This window comes from Protopterus annectens, chromosome 5.part1 (genome assembly GCF_019279795.1).
Source record: "Protopterus annectens isolate FY-2018-M chromosome 5.part1, PAN1.0, whole genome shotgun sequence".
Classification (NCBI taxonomy): domain Eukaryota; kingdom Metazoa; phylum Chordata; order Ceratodontiformes; family Protopteridae; genus Protopterus; species Protopterus annectens.
Genome location: NC_056736.1, coordinates 332570020 through 332590921, shown reverse-complemented (window position 1 = coordinate 332590921; position 20902 = coordinate 332570020). Strand labels below are relative to the sequence as shown.

The window sequence follows — 20902 nt, the reverse complement described above, 5'->3', positions numbered from 1 at the left end:
GGTTGGGAATTCCAAAGCCACTAAGTGTAAGAATACAGCAACACTTGGGCTGGAGGCTGGGGAAAAAAAAAAACAAAATGCAGACACAGAGACCAGCAATATCAAGCAAATAAATAAATGCAACTCAGTTGAAGAGAATGAGAGGGAGAGAAGGTTGGATGATGTGGGGATAGTAAAACATGAAGTGCAATGGATTAGCAAGGAGGAAGTAAGGATAGCTGTGAAGAGGATGAAGAATGGAAAGGCTGTTGGTCCAGATGACATACCTGTGAAAGCATGGAGGTGTTTAGGTGAAATGTCAGTGGAGTTTTTAACCAGATTGTTTAATGAAATCTTGGAAAGTGAGAGGATGCCTGAGGAATGGAGAAAAACTGTTTTGGTACCACTATTCAAGAATAAGGGTGATGTGCAGAGCTGTAGTAACTACAGAGGGATTAAATTGATCAGTCACAGCATGAAGTAATGGGAAAGAGTAGTGGAAGCTAGGTTAAGAAGGGAGGTGATGATTAGTGATCAGCGGTATGGTTTCATGCCAGGAAAGAGCACTACAGATGTAATGTTTGCTCTGAGATTGTAGATGGAGAAGTACAGAGGAGGTCAGAAGGAGTTGCATTGTGTTTTTGTGGACTTAGAGAAAGCATATGACAGGGTGCCTAGACAGGAGTTGTGGTATTGTATGAGGAAGTCAGGAGTGTCAGAGAAGTATGTAAGAGTGGTACAGGATATGTACGAGGGTAGTGTGACAGCGGTGAGGTCTGCGGTGGAAGTGATGGATGCATTTAAGGTGGAGGTGGGATTACATCAAGGTTCAGCTCTGATCCCTTTTTTATTTGCAATGGTGATGGACAGGTTGACAGATGAGATCAGACAGGATTCCCCATGGACTATGATGTTTGCAGATGACATTGTGATCTGTACTGATAGTAGGGAACAGGTGGAGGACACCTAATAGAGATGGAGATATGCTCTACAGAGAAGAGGAATGAAGGTCAGCAGGACTAAGACAGAATATATGTGTGTGAATGAGAAGGAGTATAGAGGAATGGTGAGGATGCAAGGAGTAGAGGTGGCGAAGGTGGATGAGTTTAAATACTTGGGATCAATAGTTCAGAGTAATGGTGAGTGTGGAAGAGAGGTGACGAAGAGAGTACAGGCAGGATGGAGTGGGTGGAGAAGAGTGTCAGGAGTGATTTGTGACAGACGAGTACCAGTAAGAGTGAAAGGGAAGGTCTACAAGAGGGTAGTGAGACCAGCTATGTTATATGGGTTGGAGACAGTGGCACTGACAAAAAGGCAGGAGTTAGAGCTGGATGTGGCAGAGTTAAAGATGTTAAGATTTGCACTGGCTGTGATGAGGGTGTACAGATTAGGAATAAGTATATTAGAGGGTCAGCCCAGGTTGGAAGGTTTGGAAACAAAGCCAGAGAGGCAAGATTACATTGGTTTGGACATGTGCTGAGGAGGGATGCTGAGTATATTGGGAAAAAAATGCTAAGGATGAAGCTACCAGATAACAGGAAAAGAGGAAGGCCTAAGATAAAGTTTATGGATGTGGTGAGAGAGGACATGCAGGTGGTTGGTGTGGTAGAGCAAGATGCAGAGGACAGGAAGAAATGGAAACAGATGATCCACTGTGGCAACCCCTAACTGGAACAGCCAAAAGAAGATGATGATGACTGAAACAGATTAAGTGCAAAAAAGTATATTTATATAAGTTTTGTGTATCCAGGTGGCTATCAATTCAGTCACAGCCAGGCTACAAGGAGAGAAGCCTCAAAGGTTCCTAACCAAGAAAACGATGGAGTTGTAGACACTGAGATACCTACTCAATATCTTACAGACTCTTGAGGTGTGATGAGGGTCTCACCTTCTGTGCCATTAAAGCCATGTTGTATTTTAACTTCTGTTTCCCTGTAACTCTAATAGCTCCACAAATACCAGACCCAAAGACCTAAATCTTCACCTTCATATAAACAGAATGTGAAGATGAGATAGAATCATAATGCACCATCTCCCCCATCTCTGAAATAAACTTCCTCTGCATGTTAAGCAATGGGTATACTTTATTATCCTTTAGACATAACTTAGATGCTTGGATGGGTACCCACAAATTTATCCTAGGACTGACTGGCCTAGCCACCTTGAGAAAGAGGTACAAACCTAAGGATAGCTATTCAAGAGGTATTAATAGTCATGAGACTAAATTGTCTTGTAACCTGTGAGAATCCTATGACTCTTACATGTCACTCATTGCTCTCTAGAATGCTGCCCAAAGGCATTCGCCATCTTTAGATTCAAGCTGTGAAATGATCTGACAGCAGGGATAAAAAAACATAACTATATTTTCCAATTCTATTACAGCTTTAACATTACCCTTAAAGTATGAAGCAAAATAAAAATGTAACATAGTCTAGCATAGTTGGGTTCCCCATCAGCTGACCAAGTCAAAGAACCAGTGTAAGAACCTGGGTATCATATGACTCTGATGATACTGGAAGTCAAGTAATTCACTTAGCTGAGGTGGTGATTCTTCATACCCTCATTCTGGTAACTGGCTGTAAAGGTTATCCTTTGGTAAATGCTGCTCAATTCATACAAATCCCAAGTGAAGTACATATGCACATAATTATACCATTATACATATGCACATAATTATACCATTATCTTATCGTGTATACTGTATGAGTCATATGTTTCAACTGCTATGCATATGTATATAATTATAACTTACTTTACCTGATTAGTTAGGCCATAAAATGCATTCTTTGTGTGAATCAATTAGTTTTGACGTTCAGATTACACGATTTCTTACTACTTATTCCTAGTTACAATTGTGTACATATATTTTATTCAGTTCTGTTTAACAAAGCAATAACTGAAAGAGGAGGTTCTGTAGTCCAGTAGCCTACCTGTGAAAAGCACAAAAAAATAAAATAAATAAATAAAATAACCAGCAGTACCACACACAGGGACACATAAATGCACACACACACACACACACACACACACACACACACACACACACACACACACACACACACACACACACACACACACACACACCACACACACGCACACCTTATTTGTCAAGTTCCCAGCTTTCTCAGAAGCCAAAAGCACAGGCAATAAAAGAGTTTACTGATTCATATGCTGACATAGTTCTGTTATTGTAAAGCTCTGCAAGATGTATTTCCTTGGACTTTAATGTACAGCGGCACAAAGAATGAAATCATAACGCAGTTATATCTGGTTATTTTAATAATTTATTATCCTGCTATTTCAGTGCATAATTTGTGACCAGTTCTATCATTTTACAGATCATATGCACAAAAGGCAAACTGATATATGGAACTCATTCTAAGTAATCATCTGTAAAAGGTGTGACTGTAGGAATACAGAAAAAAATGGAACAGGAAATGCAGTAATAGCAAATCATTATATCGGTAAAACATTTTGATATGCATAAGAACAAAGTCTACTCCAATGATTAAAAGTATGTTTGGGTGTTGGAGACACACTGTCCTTTTTTTAGAAGATTATGACATGAACCATAAGCTTGAGATCAGGAATACTCCCACAGACTGAAAGGAAAAAGCAAAAGTTTCTTGTATTTTAATTCACACACTTCATGAAATCTTTAGAGATACTATGAGGCTCTGGCAGTTTTTTAGCAGCTGCAAGCTGAGCAGGGTCCTGGTATTTGTAATAAACAGTACCATCAAACAAGAAGACCCCCAGAGGTGTGCATGTGGCGGCATCAGTGTGAGTGTGGGGAATGGTTTGTTTCAAACCCTGTGTACCCATGGGGTTTAGAAGATCCACACTCCTCATCTTATTCCCTAAAAGAAAGAGATGTCCAAATTAAAGAATTTATATATACAAACTAAAATATAATTCTAGCAGGCATCAAGCATCTTCAAGTATTACTGCATCATTCGTATAATGATTAACATTACAGCATTTTATGGGCTGTCACTTCTTTATGCATATCAATATAACATGTTGCCAAAGAAAGACTCAGCATTTTCTGATGCTTTTTTTTTCATTTAAATCATGTTGTTTTTTACTAATACTGTTACTTAAACTAATACTTTATTGGTATACCTAATTAGTTATTTCATATTTTAACATACAATTTAAACACCTGTCTTTGATTGTTCATATATACTGCTTAATAATTCTATTTCTGATTGCATTGTTTATATTTTGAATTTTCTAGAATATATTTTGTGTTTTTCACATTAAAAATATAGCCCTTCATTTAAAAATGGGTCTATCTCAATCAAATACAATCTGAATCCTTGAGGACCAAACTGCTAAATGCAAGTTACTGACACTGAGTTATCTGACAGAATTATGCCTACAGGGAAATATGGCATCCCACATATGTTGTGAATCTTTTTATTATTTTTGAATATGCATGTGGTTGGTAGGTGAAGTAAATGTATAAGCAGGTTTTGTTCCCCCATACCACTACTAGGCAATAGCCATAACCCATCCTCCATTTAAAAAGGGCTATAGGATCTTGAAATAACAGTGATGCCTAGTAGATGTGTATATCACTACATAATGCCATAATCAAAATCACTGCACAACACAATCCACAGTCTGCTCATTTGATTGCTGGTCAAGTTTACTTCAGTGTTATTTCTTGCAAGCAGTTTCAATTCTGAGAATAGCTGGACTGTCCACAAAAATCAAAGTCACTGACACTGATTTTATATATGAGCATGAATCAGAAATCTGTGTTCAGATTTTAGCTAAACCATAAGTAATAATTTAACAATAAATGTACCTAATGCAGCAGAAGCACTTCTTAAAATATTGATTTTTGGTATATCCTGTGTCTTCATAATATATACAAGATCTACACTGCTCAACAGGATCACAGACCTAATTAAATCTGAGAGTAAGGTCAAAGGAAGACATCAAAAACTTAAGATACAAAAGGGATCTGCAGGCTTCCCTCCCACAACACTTTTTGTTGAATGTTAACTTTGTTACTATAATTCAAAACAAAAATCCATTCAAAATATATGAGAACCACAGAGAATGACAGTTAAAATACTGGTACTCCGCAATTGTCTTGCTTCTTTACAAGATGACAAAATGAAAAATTACCAAAGTGATACAGACCTGTACATCTCACTTCTGTTGCTGTTAAATACCTCAAGTATTTTAAGACAAGGTTATACTCTACTTTAAAAGTACTGTCTAATGAATTGTGAAGAACACAGTTTACTACTTAACTGTATAAAACATGTAAAAGTATTTTTAGGTGAGATTCCCACTTGAACTAGCGAAATGCATTTCACTTAATTGTAGTTTTTCAATGCTTTGGCATAATTTTGTGTTCAGAAGCCATTCATAACATGACAATGGTTATCACTGTTCATAGTAAACCCAAATATAAACAAATTTAACTGCATTTGAATAGCTGAGATCTAGGTATGTACCATCTAAGAGATTACTTCTGATGTAGCTGATTCCCAGAATTTGCCAGAAATGCAGGCTATCCTAGTTACTTTTGCATTTGAACTGACTATCAGGTAAACCAGCCATGTAAAGGTTCTGTTAAAACAACATGCTGCTAAAGCACTAAAAGGCTTTTTAATTTATATTTAGTTTTCAGTAAACTTTTTGTGTAGTACCTCCCATTTTTTTATCCTAATACTCTATTATCTAATGCAGTCCATTAGCCTGCGTTTTGATTAATTCCCACCCACCTTTGCTTAAGTTATCCTTTCCTGTGATAAAAAAATGTTGATTATGTTGACTGTCTCTTTTGGTAAGCAAAGGTAGGTTGCTTTTATGAAAAAGTTCTACCTAAAGTATCTGAAACTCAAGGCCATTAGAAAAAAAGTAGATGGATTTAATAAGATAATACAGATGCTTCCAAGTGGAAAAGATTTAGCACACTTGATTTGCACACCCTGGGGATGGAATGAATACTGATAATATGTATGAGACATAAATATACAAAACATGTACTCTGCTTATTCAAATGTATATTTATCCTGAAACTGGAGTGAGTCAAAAGATGGCATGGCTTGAAACTAAAAAAGACAGCTTCTGTGCTGAGGTGAGGTTCCATAAATTAAATGAAAGAGTAGTGAGTCTCTGAAATATGTTAATTGTCAATATGATTTGACATGAGTGATGACAAAGTTATGAAAGAGGTAGAATGAAGTCACTGACATGGCGTGGAGGGATCTATGAGATCTCATGATAAGGGATGCCAGACTTGGGGAAAGTATGAGGATTCAGTAGCATTAGTCTATTTTTGAGTAGCTAACTGCACATCTTATCAGATATAAAGTCTATAAATCTAATTCTAATGTCATTTTTATGATGCAGTATTCCATTTTAGATAAGCACATAAATTCATATGAATGGACACATGGCTGCTATCAGGTTTTACTCTTTATTGCATGTGGCACTGCAAAATGCAAACAACTTTCCATTTTTCTGTTACTCACCCTTGTTAATTTTGCTGACAGTGGAGGTATGGAAAAATAGAATCTCAATAAGGAATGTATCCTAGTATACATTAAATTATAACTGTGAGCTGCATGGCAGTGGAAAACTGAATGCTTAGGCAATAAAGGAACAGAGTACCTAAATTTGTAACTAAACAATTTAATTTATTTCTAAGCTAAGACGATACACTGCACACAAATGTCAGTTTTTAGGGTTGGCCTTCAAACCGGTTGACTGGCTTACAGTACACAAAGACAGATTAACAAAACTAAATCCACAACATGAAACTTGTTAGAAGCACACAGTCTTAGCCACTTCTGCTAACTGTTCATAGCAAAAGTGTACAAAGAGGAAAAGAAGGGTGGGTCTGGTGGATTGTTATAGAAGCACGGGTGAAAGGTATTCGGATGAGGAGATGCAGTAGACAAGGGAAAAACTAATGAAAGTGTATGCTGTCAGATAATAGTAGATGACTTTTACAGAAATACCAAAAGAACAGCCTAAGTATTGAAACAGTTCAGTTAGTTTTACAGAGGTATGGACATGTGAATCTAATTGCCAGAGCAGAGATCTGTGGATTTTATGTGCAGTTCTTTAGTTTTCTGCTCCTTTTCACTTATAATAAAATCAATTACAAATATCCAGCCTTTAACAAAAGACTTCCATCTGTCACCCAAGCTGATAACTATACTTGACATGCAGCTGAATGGCAATATGATACGTGGTATACAGCTCTTGAGTCTGTATATACTGCGAATGTGCACTACAGTACTGACACTTTAAGACAAATGTATGCCACTGCCATTTAAGAATTTCTGTGTCTAATAATGCATTGAGTCTAGTGCTTCTTGTCAATGTATTTGTGATGAGGGAATAGTTAGCATCATTCTTGCTTTGCTGTCTTTCTGTATGCAATAACAGTTGCCAGTTCTATAGCAAATGCTAGAATATCCTGAAGTTAATGACACTGCCATTTGACAGGACTGGGCACTGCCTATATAAACACAAAGAGGGACTTTTTCCCAAGAAAAAAATCTTAAGTATTTATTTAACTAATAGAATGGCAAATACTTGCTTTATTGTGGTTATTTACTTCTTCACAGCAGCCTTCATACCTGACTTAAAATGAATTATATCCTGTATTATATGCATGAATCAGCCTGCTGCCCTCCATCCTAGTTATATTAATTATTCAATGTAGAACTTAATATATGTAATATTTTTAACACAATAAATATGATGTACACTAAACTACGATAATATTTTTCAAGTCATATTTTTGTGAAGGTGGAATAAATTAGTTATGGCACCACGCTAGTTGTTGCAACACTGATCTGTAATTCTGTATATCAATACTGCGGTAAGATTTCTTCCACCTACTTAGACAATGGTGGAATGCTGCCATTTACAGAATCAGTTTAAAATATTATAATAAGAATGCTATTGTAACACTACAGATTGCCTGCATTTTGTAACACTGTAAGTGTTAGTTGGTGATAAACCATGCTTGACCTTGGACAAGTAGTCCAGCACCAAACTGCAACGGATCTTCTTTGACTGATATCGCCTCATATGTTCAGGCTGTCATCAGGTGGTTCTTTTAAATGCATTCACTGGAACCAGAATGTTGTTTCAGGCTATGTTTCTCAAAAAAGTGTTTAGACCAGGCTTTGTCTGCAATAAGCATGAACCATGAATGAGTGATTGTTTATTGTCTTATGTTGTAAGATGTTGTATGAAAATATTATAAGCTTTAGATTGGCCTCTGTTCCATTATTACCTAGCTCACGCCATTGAAGTGTCGCAGTCTTATTATACAGAGCAATATGCTCAAAAGACTAACTAGATATGCTTATCGTCATCTTCTGCCATCAGAGAAATGTAAGATAATGTGACTAATACTGACTCAATACTCCTGAACTTGTGTTTTCTGCAGAGATAGTTCTGGTCATGCTGAATTATCCCAGTAACAAGTATATTTTTAATCCTTTATTGAATGGATATTTATACTCAGTGCCTCAATATCACTGAATGAATACCTATTAGGTCTCCAGTCAGCGTAACTGTATGTATAAAATGTAAGGTGCTACCTGTCCCCTGATGTACACCTACATTATGACTTAAAGTGTCCCTCTGATCAGTTCACTTACCTGGTCACAAACACATAAATAAAAGTAATGAGCATCAGATGAAATCAAGGCAGCACTTGTTTTGTTGTTATTTGAATCTCATTTTTCAGCGTATCGTTATGACATTCCATTTTCTTAACTTGAAAGAAAAGCCATATCTGCTCACCCACCTTTGATGAAGTACAGTAGTGAGGACCCAGGACATGAAAATGCTGCATCCAGGTTATCATCCTGTATCCCCAGCTCCTCCTGTAAAGGCTTAGGGTAACCCTCTATCAATGTGTAACTCTGATCGGCTTTGTAGATGTACACCTGAGAACCCTGAAATTTAAACACCAATAAAGTTCATTTCATTGTCTGCATGTCCACACAGTTCAAAGTTGCATACATAAATGTTTGAAAAAAGACTCCCGAAACAGATGGATGTATATCTTTACTCAGGCTAATAAACAAAACAAATATTGGCTAGCATATAGATTATTTCCTGTAAAAAACAAGATATGATTTTACTGGAAGTCAGTCTGTTGATACATGCATGTTTTTATCAAGCAGCTTTCTCATTGTCATCTATCTATCTAATCTATCTATCTATCTCTTAATATCAGCAGGAAAAAAAGGCAATGAGTGCACCATGAGCTGAAGTCAAACCCAACCGCTTCATCAGACATGGGTTGGGTCACAACGCGAAAGCGCTTACAACTTGCTATCTCCTGCAGTTTTATCTTTTGTAATAAACGAGGATTTTAAATACAAAGAAGACCTTTTGGATTTACTTGTTATTTTACTTTTGACTTCAGCTCATGGTGCACTCATTGCCTTTTTTTCCTGCTGATTTGTTGTTTCTGAGGAGAGTGCTTTACCTGGCAGTGTGTTTCCTTTTTGTTTTATACTCTATCTCTTAATATGTTAATAGCAATATTATTACACTAGCAGTTTTATAGATTATTTGTTAGCAATTGATATACTCAGTGATACCAGTATATTTCACTGAAAATGAGTATAAGAAACACATTCAGCTGAAACTAATACCCTTCACTGAACACAAACTTCTAACAATTTTGGCCACTCTTAACCTCAAAATAGAAAACCAATACCACTATGCACTATGATCCGAGATGTTAGGGTTGTATAATCCTTAAAATAGTTCCTTTCCACCATTTTCTGCTGAAGAAGCCTTCTTAAAACTAACTTCTTCTGTTTGAAATTCATTCACACACAAAGTATGCATCTCCTCACTAGATAACAATTTTAGGTTAAAAATACTGCACATTCAGTCTAGCAATGCAACCTGTAAATGTTTTGAGTATGGTGAATAGTCCACATATCACCTGATTACACACACACACACCTTGCACATACACCTGTTTTACAAAATGAGTACTTTTCTCCTGAAAATAAAACCATAACATTAAGCGTATACTTGAAAGTGACATCACAAAGCCTATTATATTATTTCATTCTGCTATAGCAATTTACATGCACCTGAAGTATATTGCCATGCTTGTTCCTAGGTTTAATGTTGCAACTACTCCAGAACCATGACTGATATATAATACAATCCTGTGTTCTCCCTGTCAGGAGATCCATGATTATTCACAGAGGGTGAAAATATTACTGAAATAGTAGTGCCTTAGAAATAATCAAACAGCTAAATTTAGTCATACTAATCTCAGGCAAAATTGAACAGAGAAAATGGTTAATGGTGTAACTGTTATTTTTCTAATTGTTAAATAATACCTGAGTAAATCTGAATATACATACAGATCCTTTGTTGATTATTAACTAGCTGCATATGTGGCATTCACTGTCTGCTGAAAAGAAACTTGTAACTCACATTAGGAGATTCTAATTATATTTAAACAACCTCATTCACTTTTATCCATATTTAGTAACCTAATCATTTGTACTCCACAGCAGGCTTTGCAGTACTTATTTGTACAGTGATTTGGCCATTACTCTGTTGTTAATCCTGTCTTGCTTGGGTCCTGACAATATACTCACTGTCTTGTAATTTTCCCAACAGAATCCCTGAGAATGCATATACCAGACCTAGTGTACTAATCAAATCAATAGACATAAACAAAAGGTTAGTGCAAAATGTATAAAGAAGACATGCAAAGTACCTGTATGAAGTACATTTTGTGGTCCCAGTAGAAAGCGGCATTAATAATTCCATTAAGTTCTTTCCAGGCCTCACGCAAGGGCCAGGCATGCCAGCCATCCAAATGGGTATGCAGGCTCAAGTACCAGTTACCTGTTAATATATGCAGAAGTGACACAATATTAGCAAATAACATGTAACCTGTTAACAAATACAGTAACGTCCTGCTTAGAATAGGCTAGAGATGTGCTTCCAAACTGTACATGCCTCTCTACTGCATCCCTAACTGGGCTATGCGCATCAGGATAACACTTTGCACCCTGAGTAGCATGAATTTCTTCTTTTGGCGAATTGGGCCTTGCAGTAATTAAAATTTGTCCTGTGCTTACTCAAGAGGGTGACAGTGTTCCTAAGGTGGAGGTGGGGCAGGTATGCTACCACCATGCTAAAGTCCAGGCCTTCTATGAATGAGACAAGATATAGTCTCCCATTTTTCTATTTTTTTCCTCTAATACAGTATGTATATTATGTCACCTACTTACACTCTCTTTCCTTCCTCTTACTTCAGCATTCGTGGGTCTACTGGAACCTTTAAAGAGAATGCCTGTTGCCCCCCCCCCCCCCCCCCACTGGAAAGTGCAATTATAACAAGCCACGCTTTGATCCTTCTCATCTCTAGCCTCTTCCATCCACCTGAGTTTTTCAACAAATCCAGGTTATTGGTGTTGTAGTCCAGAATATACCCCCTCTGATATCACATATCAATAGCCAGTGGGAATAGAATACATTGTAAGTGCTGGCATGATTTCCATTTCTTTTCAGTTGCAGAAGTCAGACACACCACCATCCTACTGTCATAACTCTCACCTGTCCAGATTTTTGCTGATATTTTTTGCTCTTTTTCTCAAAATTTATTATTTTCTGGACTGAAGTCACTAAATAATGACATACATTCGAGTTTCAGATTTAATATCATTTAGAAAATGCATGCTAAAGCAAAACCCTTTATTCTATCAAGTTTATAAGTTTATAAAACCAATGTTTAAAATCTGTCTCTATTTTTGGGTCTTTGTCCCCCCATTGTTTTTGGCTTTGCCCAGATTTCTTGGGCTAAGAGGTTGAGAGGTATGATTGTGGCTAGCCTCTGTACTCTTGCCAGTTTTCCTCAGTTCTACTCCACTCTTGCAAAACCACTTTTTCATATAGTTAGTTGATGAATTCTTTTTACCTTGTTGCCACATTTAGTAACTTACTTCATTCAAAGTCAAGTTCTTCCTTTATTATGTAGCTGTGCTGATTTGACTGGTTATATCTCCATGCATTAATCTCTGTGTCAGTCTTAGTTTTCAGTCACTACTACATGTCAATTTTAGACTTTGTAATGAATTACCTTTCATGGGACACTCTGACAGATTATAGAGCTGTTAATACTTTCATACAGAATTTACATGCTTTCATATTTCTGGACATATTCAATCTAATATGTAAGCTTTATTGCCAGCATGCTGAGAAATAAAAATTAAATTCATGTTTTATACTTTTGCATTGTTGTAATTCAATAATGTAACATATTTAACACATTAAACCAAATGGATGTTTTCATTTGTAAATCTTGCAAGTGAGTAGATTTGCTATCAAAGGTTCATAGGTACTTATTAGGCTATTGTTTCATGAGAATCTTTTGAAGCCTAGCCATGAATTCCCAAGAAGTTTACAGCCCTTGTACTACAAGTACAAGTAACCTAGAGACCTTGTGTTTGAGGATGACTAGCCCAGCATCCAGACATTCACGTTATCCTTATCTATAAAGGATGAAGGTTCCAAACCAAAGGTGAATTTGCAGTTCCCCAGCTATTCATCCAGACTGTGCTTGAACAGAGTAAGGGCATACTTTGATTTATGTGGAAAGAAAGAAAGAAAGACGATTCCGGATAAGTGGTATTCTCTGTGATACACGTCTATCCTTCCAGTATGTTCTGTTTATGTTGCAGAAGACATTAAGATCTCCTGAATGGGTGTTTATGCTACCACTGGTCTTCCAGATGTGCAGTAGGTCTGAAAGGATGGGGATCAGTTGAGGCTCTGTAAGCAAAACAAAGATCACTCTCTCAGTAGCCTGTAAGATACTGAGAAGATGCACAGGGCTTTGAAACAATCAGTGTATCTTTTATGATTTAGGCCTTTAATTTTGTTCAGAGAAAGTCTTGTGGTTATTCAGGTTGTATCATCTGTTTGGACAGGTACATACTGAAAGGGACACTCTACTCAATGATCGGCCTAATAAGTGCCGAATACAGTGGAATGATCACATCCCTACACCTGTATTCCACACTCTTGCTAATAAGCTATGCAATGAGGAAGGACTTTCTTACAACAGAGGATACATGCTGATGAAAGTACAGTTCATTGTCTATACAGGTAAGCAAGGTCCCTAACTACTGGGTCAGTTTTCAGAGGTGTGTTATTAATGTGATAGTTACAAGGGACATCAAGTTTGCTGAAAGATACTATTATACATTTTTAGCAATTTCTGGCCATGGTTTTGCCACCTGCTATTTGTTTGGGAAAGGCCCTCTTGGAGTATGTAGGTGTCTTTTGAAGAGTTTATGACAGCACCTAGTTTACTGTCATCTACAAACCTGGTCAGCCACAAACCCTTAACATTAGTTTTGACCTCTGAGAAGTATAGGACTGGCCCAAAAACTGATTCTTGGTGTACACAATTAGTGACATGCCTTTTGGAGAAGATAAAACCACCCACCCTAATTCCCCGGATTGTGTTAGTGAGCCAGTTTACTACCCAATGAATTACACATGAATTTACATTTAGTTTGGGGAGTTCATCAGCTATACATGAGAGTGGGAGGGTGCTGAATGCCTTTGTGAGGTCTACATATGCGGTGTATACCTATTTTCCCCTAATCCATTGCTTCAGTAGCTCTCTAGAAGAAGTCATCCAGGTTAAGTAGACAGGACCTGCCCTTGACAAAACTGTACTGGCTAGGGTCAACAGTTTACAGATTGCCTATGTCCTTATTTATTAAATCCATAATGATATTTTCCATAGCATTACACATAAGATGGGTCAGACATATGGGTCAGTAATTATCTGGGTCCACTGATGCCCCACTCTTGTGCTGGAGAATGATTATTGCTGTCCTCCAACCATTTAGCAAAATGTCTGTTTGCAGTCACTTTTGTGCGGTATCTGTATGCCCTTCCTATGTATGTGTCTTTTCCCTTTCTCTGGTGCCTTGCAGTAAACCAAAAACATGTGGATACTTTAAATGGTTCATGTCTGCTATCCTTCCTGGTCTAATGTCTTGGTCGTTCAGGCAACAATATTTATCTGATATGATCCTTCGGGTGTGAAACCATGCTGGTTTGGATCAGGTAATCCACAACCTATTATAAATACTTTTTCACTTCTTTCATTCAGAAATACCTCCATGATTGCTCCCTAATACTGTACCAGTGAGGTTAAACCTGTTATTGACACTGTTTTTATTACCAGCTCTTAAATCTCTTGTATGTCCTCTTCCATCTTCAAATTCCTTATAGCCCTCCTGTGACCTTTTAAACATGTAGAAAGCAGGATAACTAGTTCATCCTAATGTCATCTTAAGAGCTTCTGTCAGAGTTTGCCAAGCAAATGAAAATGCTACTCTATCACTCTATATTTGTCTCACCTCTGAGTGCATAGACACGATCCAAGTCATCAGAGATGAAGGCATCAAATGATCTGTTGCTGCAACGATCCATTATGGACATGATAGTGGCATTCTTCTTGGCTTCTTTTCCGTGACCTATTTTAAGGAACAAAGGGAATTCAAAGAGTGAGAATGGGGAGATTAAGAAACAGAATTATTCATTTAATAATTGGGTGAGTGGACTTATCTAGTTGGAACTTTTCAGCAACAACACAGGTAATAAGACTTAATAAATAAAATCTACACAGATTCGTAATAAGAGGATTAATAAACCTGAAGAATTAACAGCTATACAATGAAGTAACAGATAGAGGCAATCAACAAATTAAAATATACAGATTGTACAATGGTTTGAAGATGCAGGTCAAGAGTATTGCCTGATATAATTAATAGAATTGCAATTCATCTGAAATTGTTCAGCGTAGAACAAGCATGCAAGCTGTAGACAGCAGGATAGCAAGAAATTATAATTTACAGCACAGGCAGAGGGCATAGTCAGAAGCAGCTGGTCACTGACTACCATCCTTCAGCTGTGTGTCAGAACATACAGAGCATGCTGGTGTCAAAGTATGTCTGCAACTCAAGCAAAGGAGAGCAGCAAAACCTTTCAGCAAGCAAGATTGCACTTATTCACTGGTGAGGTACCAATTAGATGGATGCTAAATGTCAGGACAGCAATAGGTCATTCTATCTATTTATCTGTCTATCTATCTATCTATCTATCTATCTATCTATCTATCTATCTATCCATCCATCCATCCACCCCTCTCTCTCTATGTCTTTGGGACAAGCTAGGCAATTTACTAGAATAAGTAACTTCCCATAACTGACCTATTCAAAAACAAAACTCAGCAAGTCAGCCTTAACATTGTGACATAGAGGGATAATATCCTTAGTATTACCCAGACAATTCAATTATTAGCACAGGTGATGTGTCTTGGAAAAGCTGGGCAGGGATAAAACTACATCTAAGTGACCACAACCTCTTTTTAGCACTCAGACTTTGAGAATACACTTTGTCTGCAATCAGAAATCATGATATGTATTGTGAATTCAGATCAGCTCTTGAAAATCATCTAATCAAATCTGCTAGCAATAAATCTGCCTTTAAGAATTGTCCAAAATAAATTACCCTCATTAATATTTGTCCTCTAAACACCTAGCCAGTCTTAGCTAAACTGCTGTTACATAGCTTATTTATTTATTCTTTGTTGACCAGGTTGATCCCATTAGGTTAGTAGCCTCCTCTCTGGGAGACCAAGGTGGTATTTATATTACTAGGGAAACTTTGGCCAGGGTATTGGGGAACTTCCTCTACTGCTAAAACACTCACAGTGCATGTGGCCAATAAGTGAGAGTGTCCATTCCCTTTCTGTTGCAATGGTGCCTGGGAGAATGGCATGCAAACATTGCAAAGATGGTCAAGGACTAGAGCCGAACTCTGACTCTTTGGATTTATTTTCAGCTAAGGAGGTAGAGATATCTGGTGCAGAGAATCATGAGGGTGACTAGATAGTGGACACTGAATATATTTTTTAGCATAATTTGTTTAATGAGTCAAAGGGGAAAAAAACAACTACAGAAAGATGTGATTATTTCAACCCTCCAGTTGCAAGGGTAGCAGGATGATTTATTGTTGGACCTAGTTAACCAGAATAAGCCAGAGATGGGGAAGGGTGTAACTTGGGACAAAATGATGGAAATAATACATAAAGAGGGACAAGAACTTGAGAGAAAATTGTTTGCAGAAGTGGTCAAAGACCCGAAGGAAGGAAGAAGAGAGAGAGAAAGAAGACAGAAGAAATGGAAAAGAAAAACTGCATAATTAGAATTCAGAATAAAGAAGAACAAGAAATCAACAGGTATAGTATATGAAACAAGATAGTTGTGCCTTTGGGAATCAAGGCACAGGAGGTAAGAGCTTTTATTTTGATTAAAACACAGACTTACTGTGACATTTTCTTTGAGACTGTTGCAGTATTAAAAACCTTTTATGAGAATATGAAAAAAGAAAAGAAATGTATCCGTGGAATAAATGTATTGTAAAGACTTTCTTTCATGAAACAAAAAAAGTTAATATACAATTTCAGACAGAATCTGAAAGCGAAACTGTTAAAAATATTTATTAAAGAACTTTGAAAAGAAGTGAAGGACATTTCTAAAGTATTTCATAAAATAGGACTTTGGATAGAGGCTTGGGATTGTCATGTGATCTTGAAAATGGACAATGGAAAAGTTGTCCATATTCCTAGCATGATTAATGTTGAAGGTCATAGAGCTGTTGTTAAGTACTGGGGAGAATTGAACATGTGTTTTTTATAGGAGGGAGGGACATTTTGTAAGCAGTTGTGATAAGAAGAAATGTTATTTATGTGAGGACATTGGTCATGATGCATTTAAATGAGAAAATAAATGTTATAAATGCAAACAAACAGGATATTTATGGATGGATTGTAAGAAAGAGAAAAGTTTAGGACATAATGCCGAGGGACAGATTAGAGAAGAGGTACATAATAACAACAAATTCAACAAGAAGAACAACAAAAAAAATAAAAGGGAAAGTAATGATAGTGATACACAAGAAACAAATGAGATTGATAAGTGAAAAGGGGAAAAGGTGCTGGAAAGGGGATCAGAGGTTAGTGATGGAGAAGATATAGACTGGAAAATGGTGAAAAAGAAAAATGCAATTGGAAAAAGGATTAAAGACAGGAAAAGCAATTCCAATGCATAGGTTTGGAAGTAAAAAAGAAAGGAAATGTCTAAATAAAAATATTGCAAATTAAGGAGAAGGGAAGTGAATAATCTTAGAATTTTATCTATTAATGTCAATAGTATAAAAATGTAGTAAGAAGGATTGGGATGTTAGCATGATGTAGTAAGTGTGAGGTAGTATTAGAGGATATAAGGGGTTTAACTAAGGAAGAAAGAGAACAGACAGAAATTTTATGCAAAGGAGGTATAATATGGAATTTGGGTAGAGAAAATGTTCAGGGATAGCTATATTATACAGCATGGGAATAACAATTTTGGATTATACTTTGGTCAGACTAAGAAGATTAACAGTAGTTGCCTTCAGGTGGGAAGAGAAAGTTTATAGACTAATATCAATATTAGCTTGTGTAATATGTAAAGAAAGAGAAAAAAATATTTTAAGAAATGTTAGACTATGTTATACTAATTATGGATATTAAAATAACAAGAGATTTCAATTGTGACTTAAAATGTAAAAAGCAAAAAGAAAGATGAGATAAGAAAATAATGATAGAAATAATAAAACATTAGAATTTAGAATTATGGAATATGAATAAAAGTACATATAGAACAGGAAAATTGAAAATACAAATAGATTATTTTTTGATAATTAAAACTTTTAAAATAGTGATAGAAGATACAGTAGAAACAGAATTTTTGGATCATTTGGCTGTATGCATATAAACAGAAAAGAATATAGAACATATAACATTGGGATAGGAATAAGGAGAATAAATGAAAAAGAGTGGGAAGAGAAAGGTAAAAATATGTAATAAAGTTATGGAAAGATCATTTGACTATGAGAGACTTTTATAATAACTGGTCAGAATGGTGGATAGTACTTAAAGAGAAATATAAAATAAAGTATTCAATCTGGGAAAATAGAAAAGACAAATAGAAAAAGAGGAATATAGAAAAATACCAAAACCTATTTTATACAATCTGGATAGAAATGAAAAGGAATATTTTAGAAAAGAAGAGATTTATCAAATGAATATAGAAAAAAAAAGATTTATTATATAAACAAAATACATTTTACAAGGAAAAAAGGAGGAAGTATTATCTTATTTGAGTAGAAAAGTAAAGGAAGATAGTGGTATAATGAGAGAAATGAAAAATAAAGATGGAGAAGTTGAAACAGAAGAAAGAAATATTATGAATGTTGTAGTGCAGTGTGTTAAAGAGATGGTAAAACAAGAGATAACGAAAATAATAATTGGAGACTGAAGAAGCTTACAGAAGAAATTAACAAAGAATTGGAAAAGCAAATTACCGTTATGGATTTAGACATGGTAATGAGGAAAACAAATATAAATTCAGTACCAGGACCAGTTGTTATGGGATATTTAATGTATAAGAATTTAACTCAATGGTAGAAAGATATTTTGGTGGAAGTGTTTAATGAATGGCTTAATGACAGTATCGGTTATGCAGAAATATGTAAGGGAGTTATGAGATTTATATGGAAAAAAAAGTAGAGAAGAATGAAATCAAAAACTGGAGACCAATAATCCTGAAAAACAATGATTAGGTATTTATGAAGATAATACAAAAAAGGTTAGAACATAAATTGGAATATGTACTAGACAAAGGTATTTATGGGGTTAAAGGAAAAGGAAGTCAAGAATTATTAATGATAACTATGGAAATGGTGGATGACATCAAAAAAGAAGAAAAAGAAGCCAAATTAATGGTGGCTGATATAAGTAACACATTTGACTTAATACAGTATGAAACTTTAGGGCAAATAATGGAAGGATATACTTGTATTATACTAATAAAAAGTATGTGAGTCAGTGTATAAAAATACTGTTATCAGGATCTTAATAGGTTGCCCAAAAGAAAATAAAGAAATTGATATGAACAGAGGTTTAAAACAAAGAGATTCAATGAATAGAATTGAACTGTGTATTAAAAGAAATAAATGAAGAAATGGAAAGAAAGAAATATGTACCGGAAATGATTATTTCATATCCATTTGTTATGGTGATGATTTTATATTAATAGCTAAGAACAGACAGAAAATGAAAGATGTAATTATACATGCACATAAAAAATTGCAAGAAGTTTGGTTAATAATGAATAGGGAAAATGCAGGGTTTTTGGAAATGAGGAACATTTGGAAGGAATGCAATTTGGAAGAAAAGAGATATCAATAGTAGATGTGGTGATTATTCTATAATAAATTAATAATGGGAGAAAATTTTCATAAGAATTAAAAGAACTTAGAGTTATCTGGAACAAATATAGGTTATCTTACATAAAAAAGTCTATTTAATAAATACAACATGGGTGGGAAACTATTATACATATAGCTAGTGTGCATATGATACCAAGAGCATTAGAGAAGCAGTTTCTTGATATAATCTTTATTTTTATATGAGGATCTAGATTAAACCCATTTAAAAGAGGAGCGTTATATATGGATAAGGAGGATGGGTGTTTGGGTTTGTTGAACCCTATAGTATATGGGGCTTTGTTTAATTTATATGGGGTATTAAAATGGATAAATGGAAAAGAAGACAAGTTGGTAGTAAGACTACTTAAGAAAAACATATGAAATGCAATAGAATTTAATAAAAGTAAATAAAAAGAAAAGGGAATGGAGAAATGAAGAAATAAAGACATATCAAGACAAAATAAAATTATGAAAGTTAAGTTTAGGAGAAAATAGAAAAATATGGTATAAAAATACAGTAATACAAAATTATTGTATGAACCCATTGGGACATCTAACAGAATTAAAAAAATAAAAGTTATAAAACAAAGAAATAAATGATGCATGAAGAATGTTTAATGTCAAGATTTTTTATGGAGGTTACAAATTAATAGATTGCCTGTAAAAGGAAATATGCCCTATAAAAAGTAAATGAAAGAATAAGTGATTTTTATGGTGTACTAGAAACTGTAAAACTTGTTTTTAGCATGTAAAAGAGTAAGAAATATATGGGAAAACATAACAGAAATGAATATTGTGAGAAAAATATAAGATTTTAAACAAATAAATATAGATATTATTAAATATGGATTTTATGAGATACATGGTAAGGATTATGTCAAAAATTTGGATAGAAAAATGTTTTTTATTATATGGGTAATAAGGAATGAAAGACTGAATGAGATTATGTTTAATAGAAACTGGATGATAGCAAATATAATAAGGAAAATCAAATGGTGGTTATGGAAAAAGAAGTGGGGGGGTCTATACAAATATGAAAGAAAATCTTGTAAATGATGGAGAAATGTACATGGAATTCTTTGAAATCTGTAAACATGTAAATTTGTATATAGTCATATATAATAAATGACCCCTACTGTTTTCAATAAATTCCATGGGGTCTTTTACATCTGCCTGTGCTACCACCAACTGATGCAGATGCGACCTTAGTTTAATTTCTTATCTGAAGGATGACATATTTAGGTGTGCAGCACCCCATTATACTGCATTGTAGTGTCAGCAATCAATCTACCTTATCTGGTGTAGGAATGGAACTCACTGCCTTATGCACCAAAAAGGAGTGTGGTACCTGTTGCACCACTAACAAAGCTCATCAGTTTGTATACTTATTCTCATGTTTTTGTTACTGTACTGCATTCAATTCGTCTGTCTGCATTTAATCCACACCTTTTATTTTTTGTAAATCACTGTTGTTGTCAGGTTTTACAACCTTAGCTGGGTCTGAAAAAGTTCAGTTTGGATAACTGCCATACTCCAGTAAACAAATTTA

At 35.4% G+C, this 20902-nt stretch overlaps 1 protein-coding gene across 1 annotated transcript in view; it reads right to left on the bottom strand.

Moving 5' to 3' along the window:
• Positions 1 to 3245: 3245 nt before the first annotated feature.
• Positions 3246 to 20902, bottom strand: part of LOC122803407 (hemopexin-like) — a 56119-nt gene continuing 38462 nt past the window's right edge. The window contains exons 7-10 of the mRNA XM_044073009.1: positions 14400 to 14516; positions 10733 to 10863; positions 8780 to 8930; positions 3246 to 3839 (exon numbers count right to left, since the gene is read on the bottom strand). Coding sequence (XP_043928944.1) covers positions 3613 to 3839; positions 8780 to 8930; positions 10733 to 10863; positions 14400 to 14516 — 626 coding nt within the window. The 3' untranslated portion in view covers positions 3246 to 3612. The remainder of the gene's footprint in view (positions 3840 to 8779; positions 8931 to 10732; positions 10864 to 14399; positions 14517 to 20902) is intronic.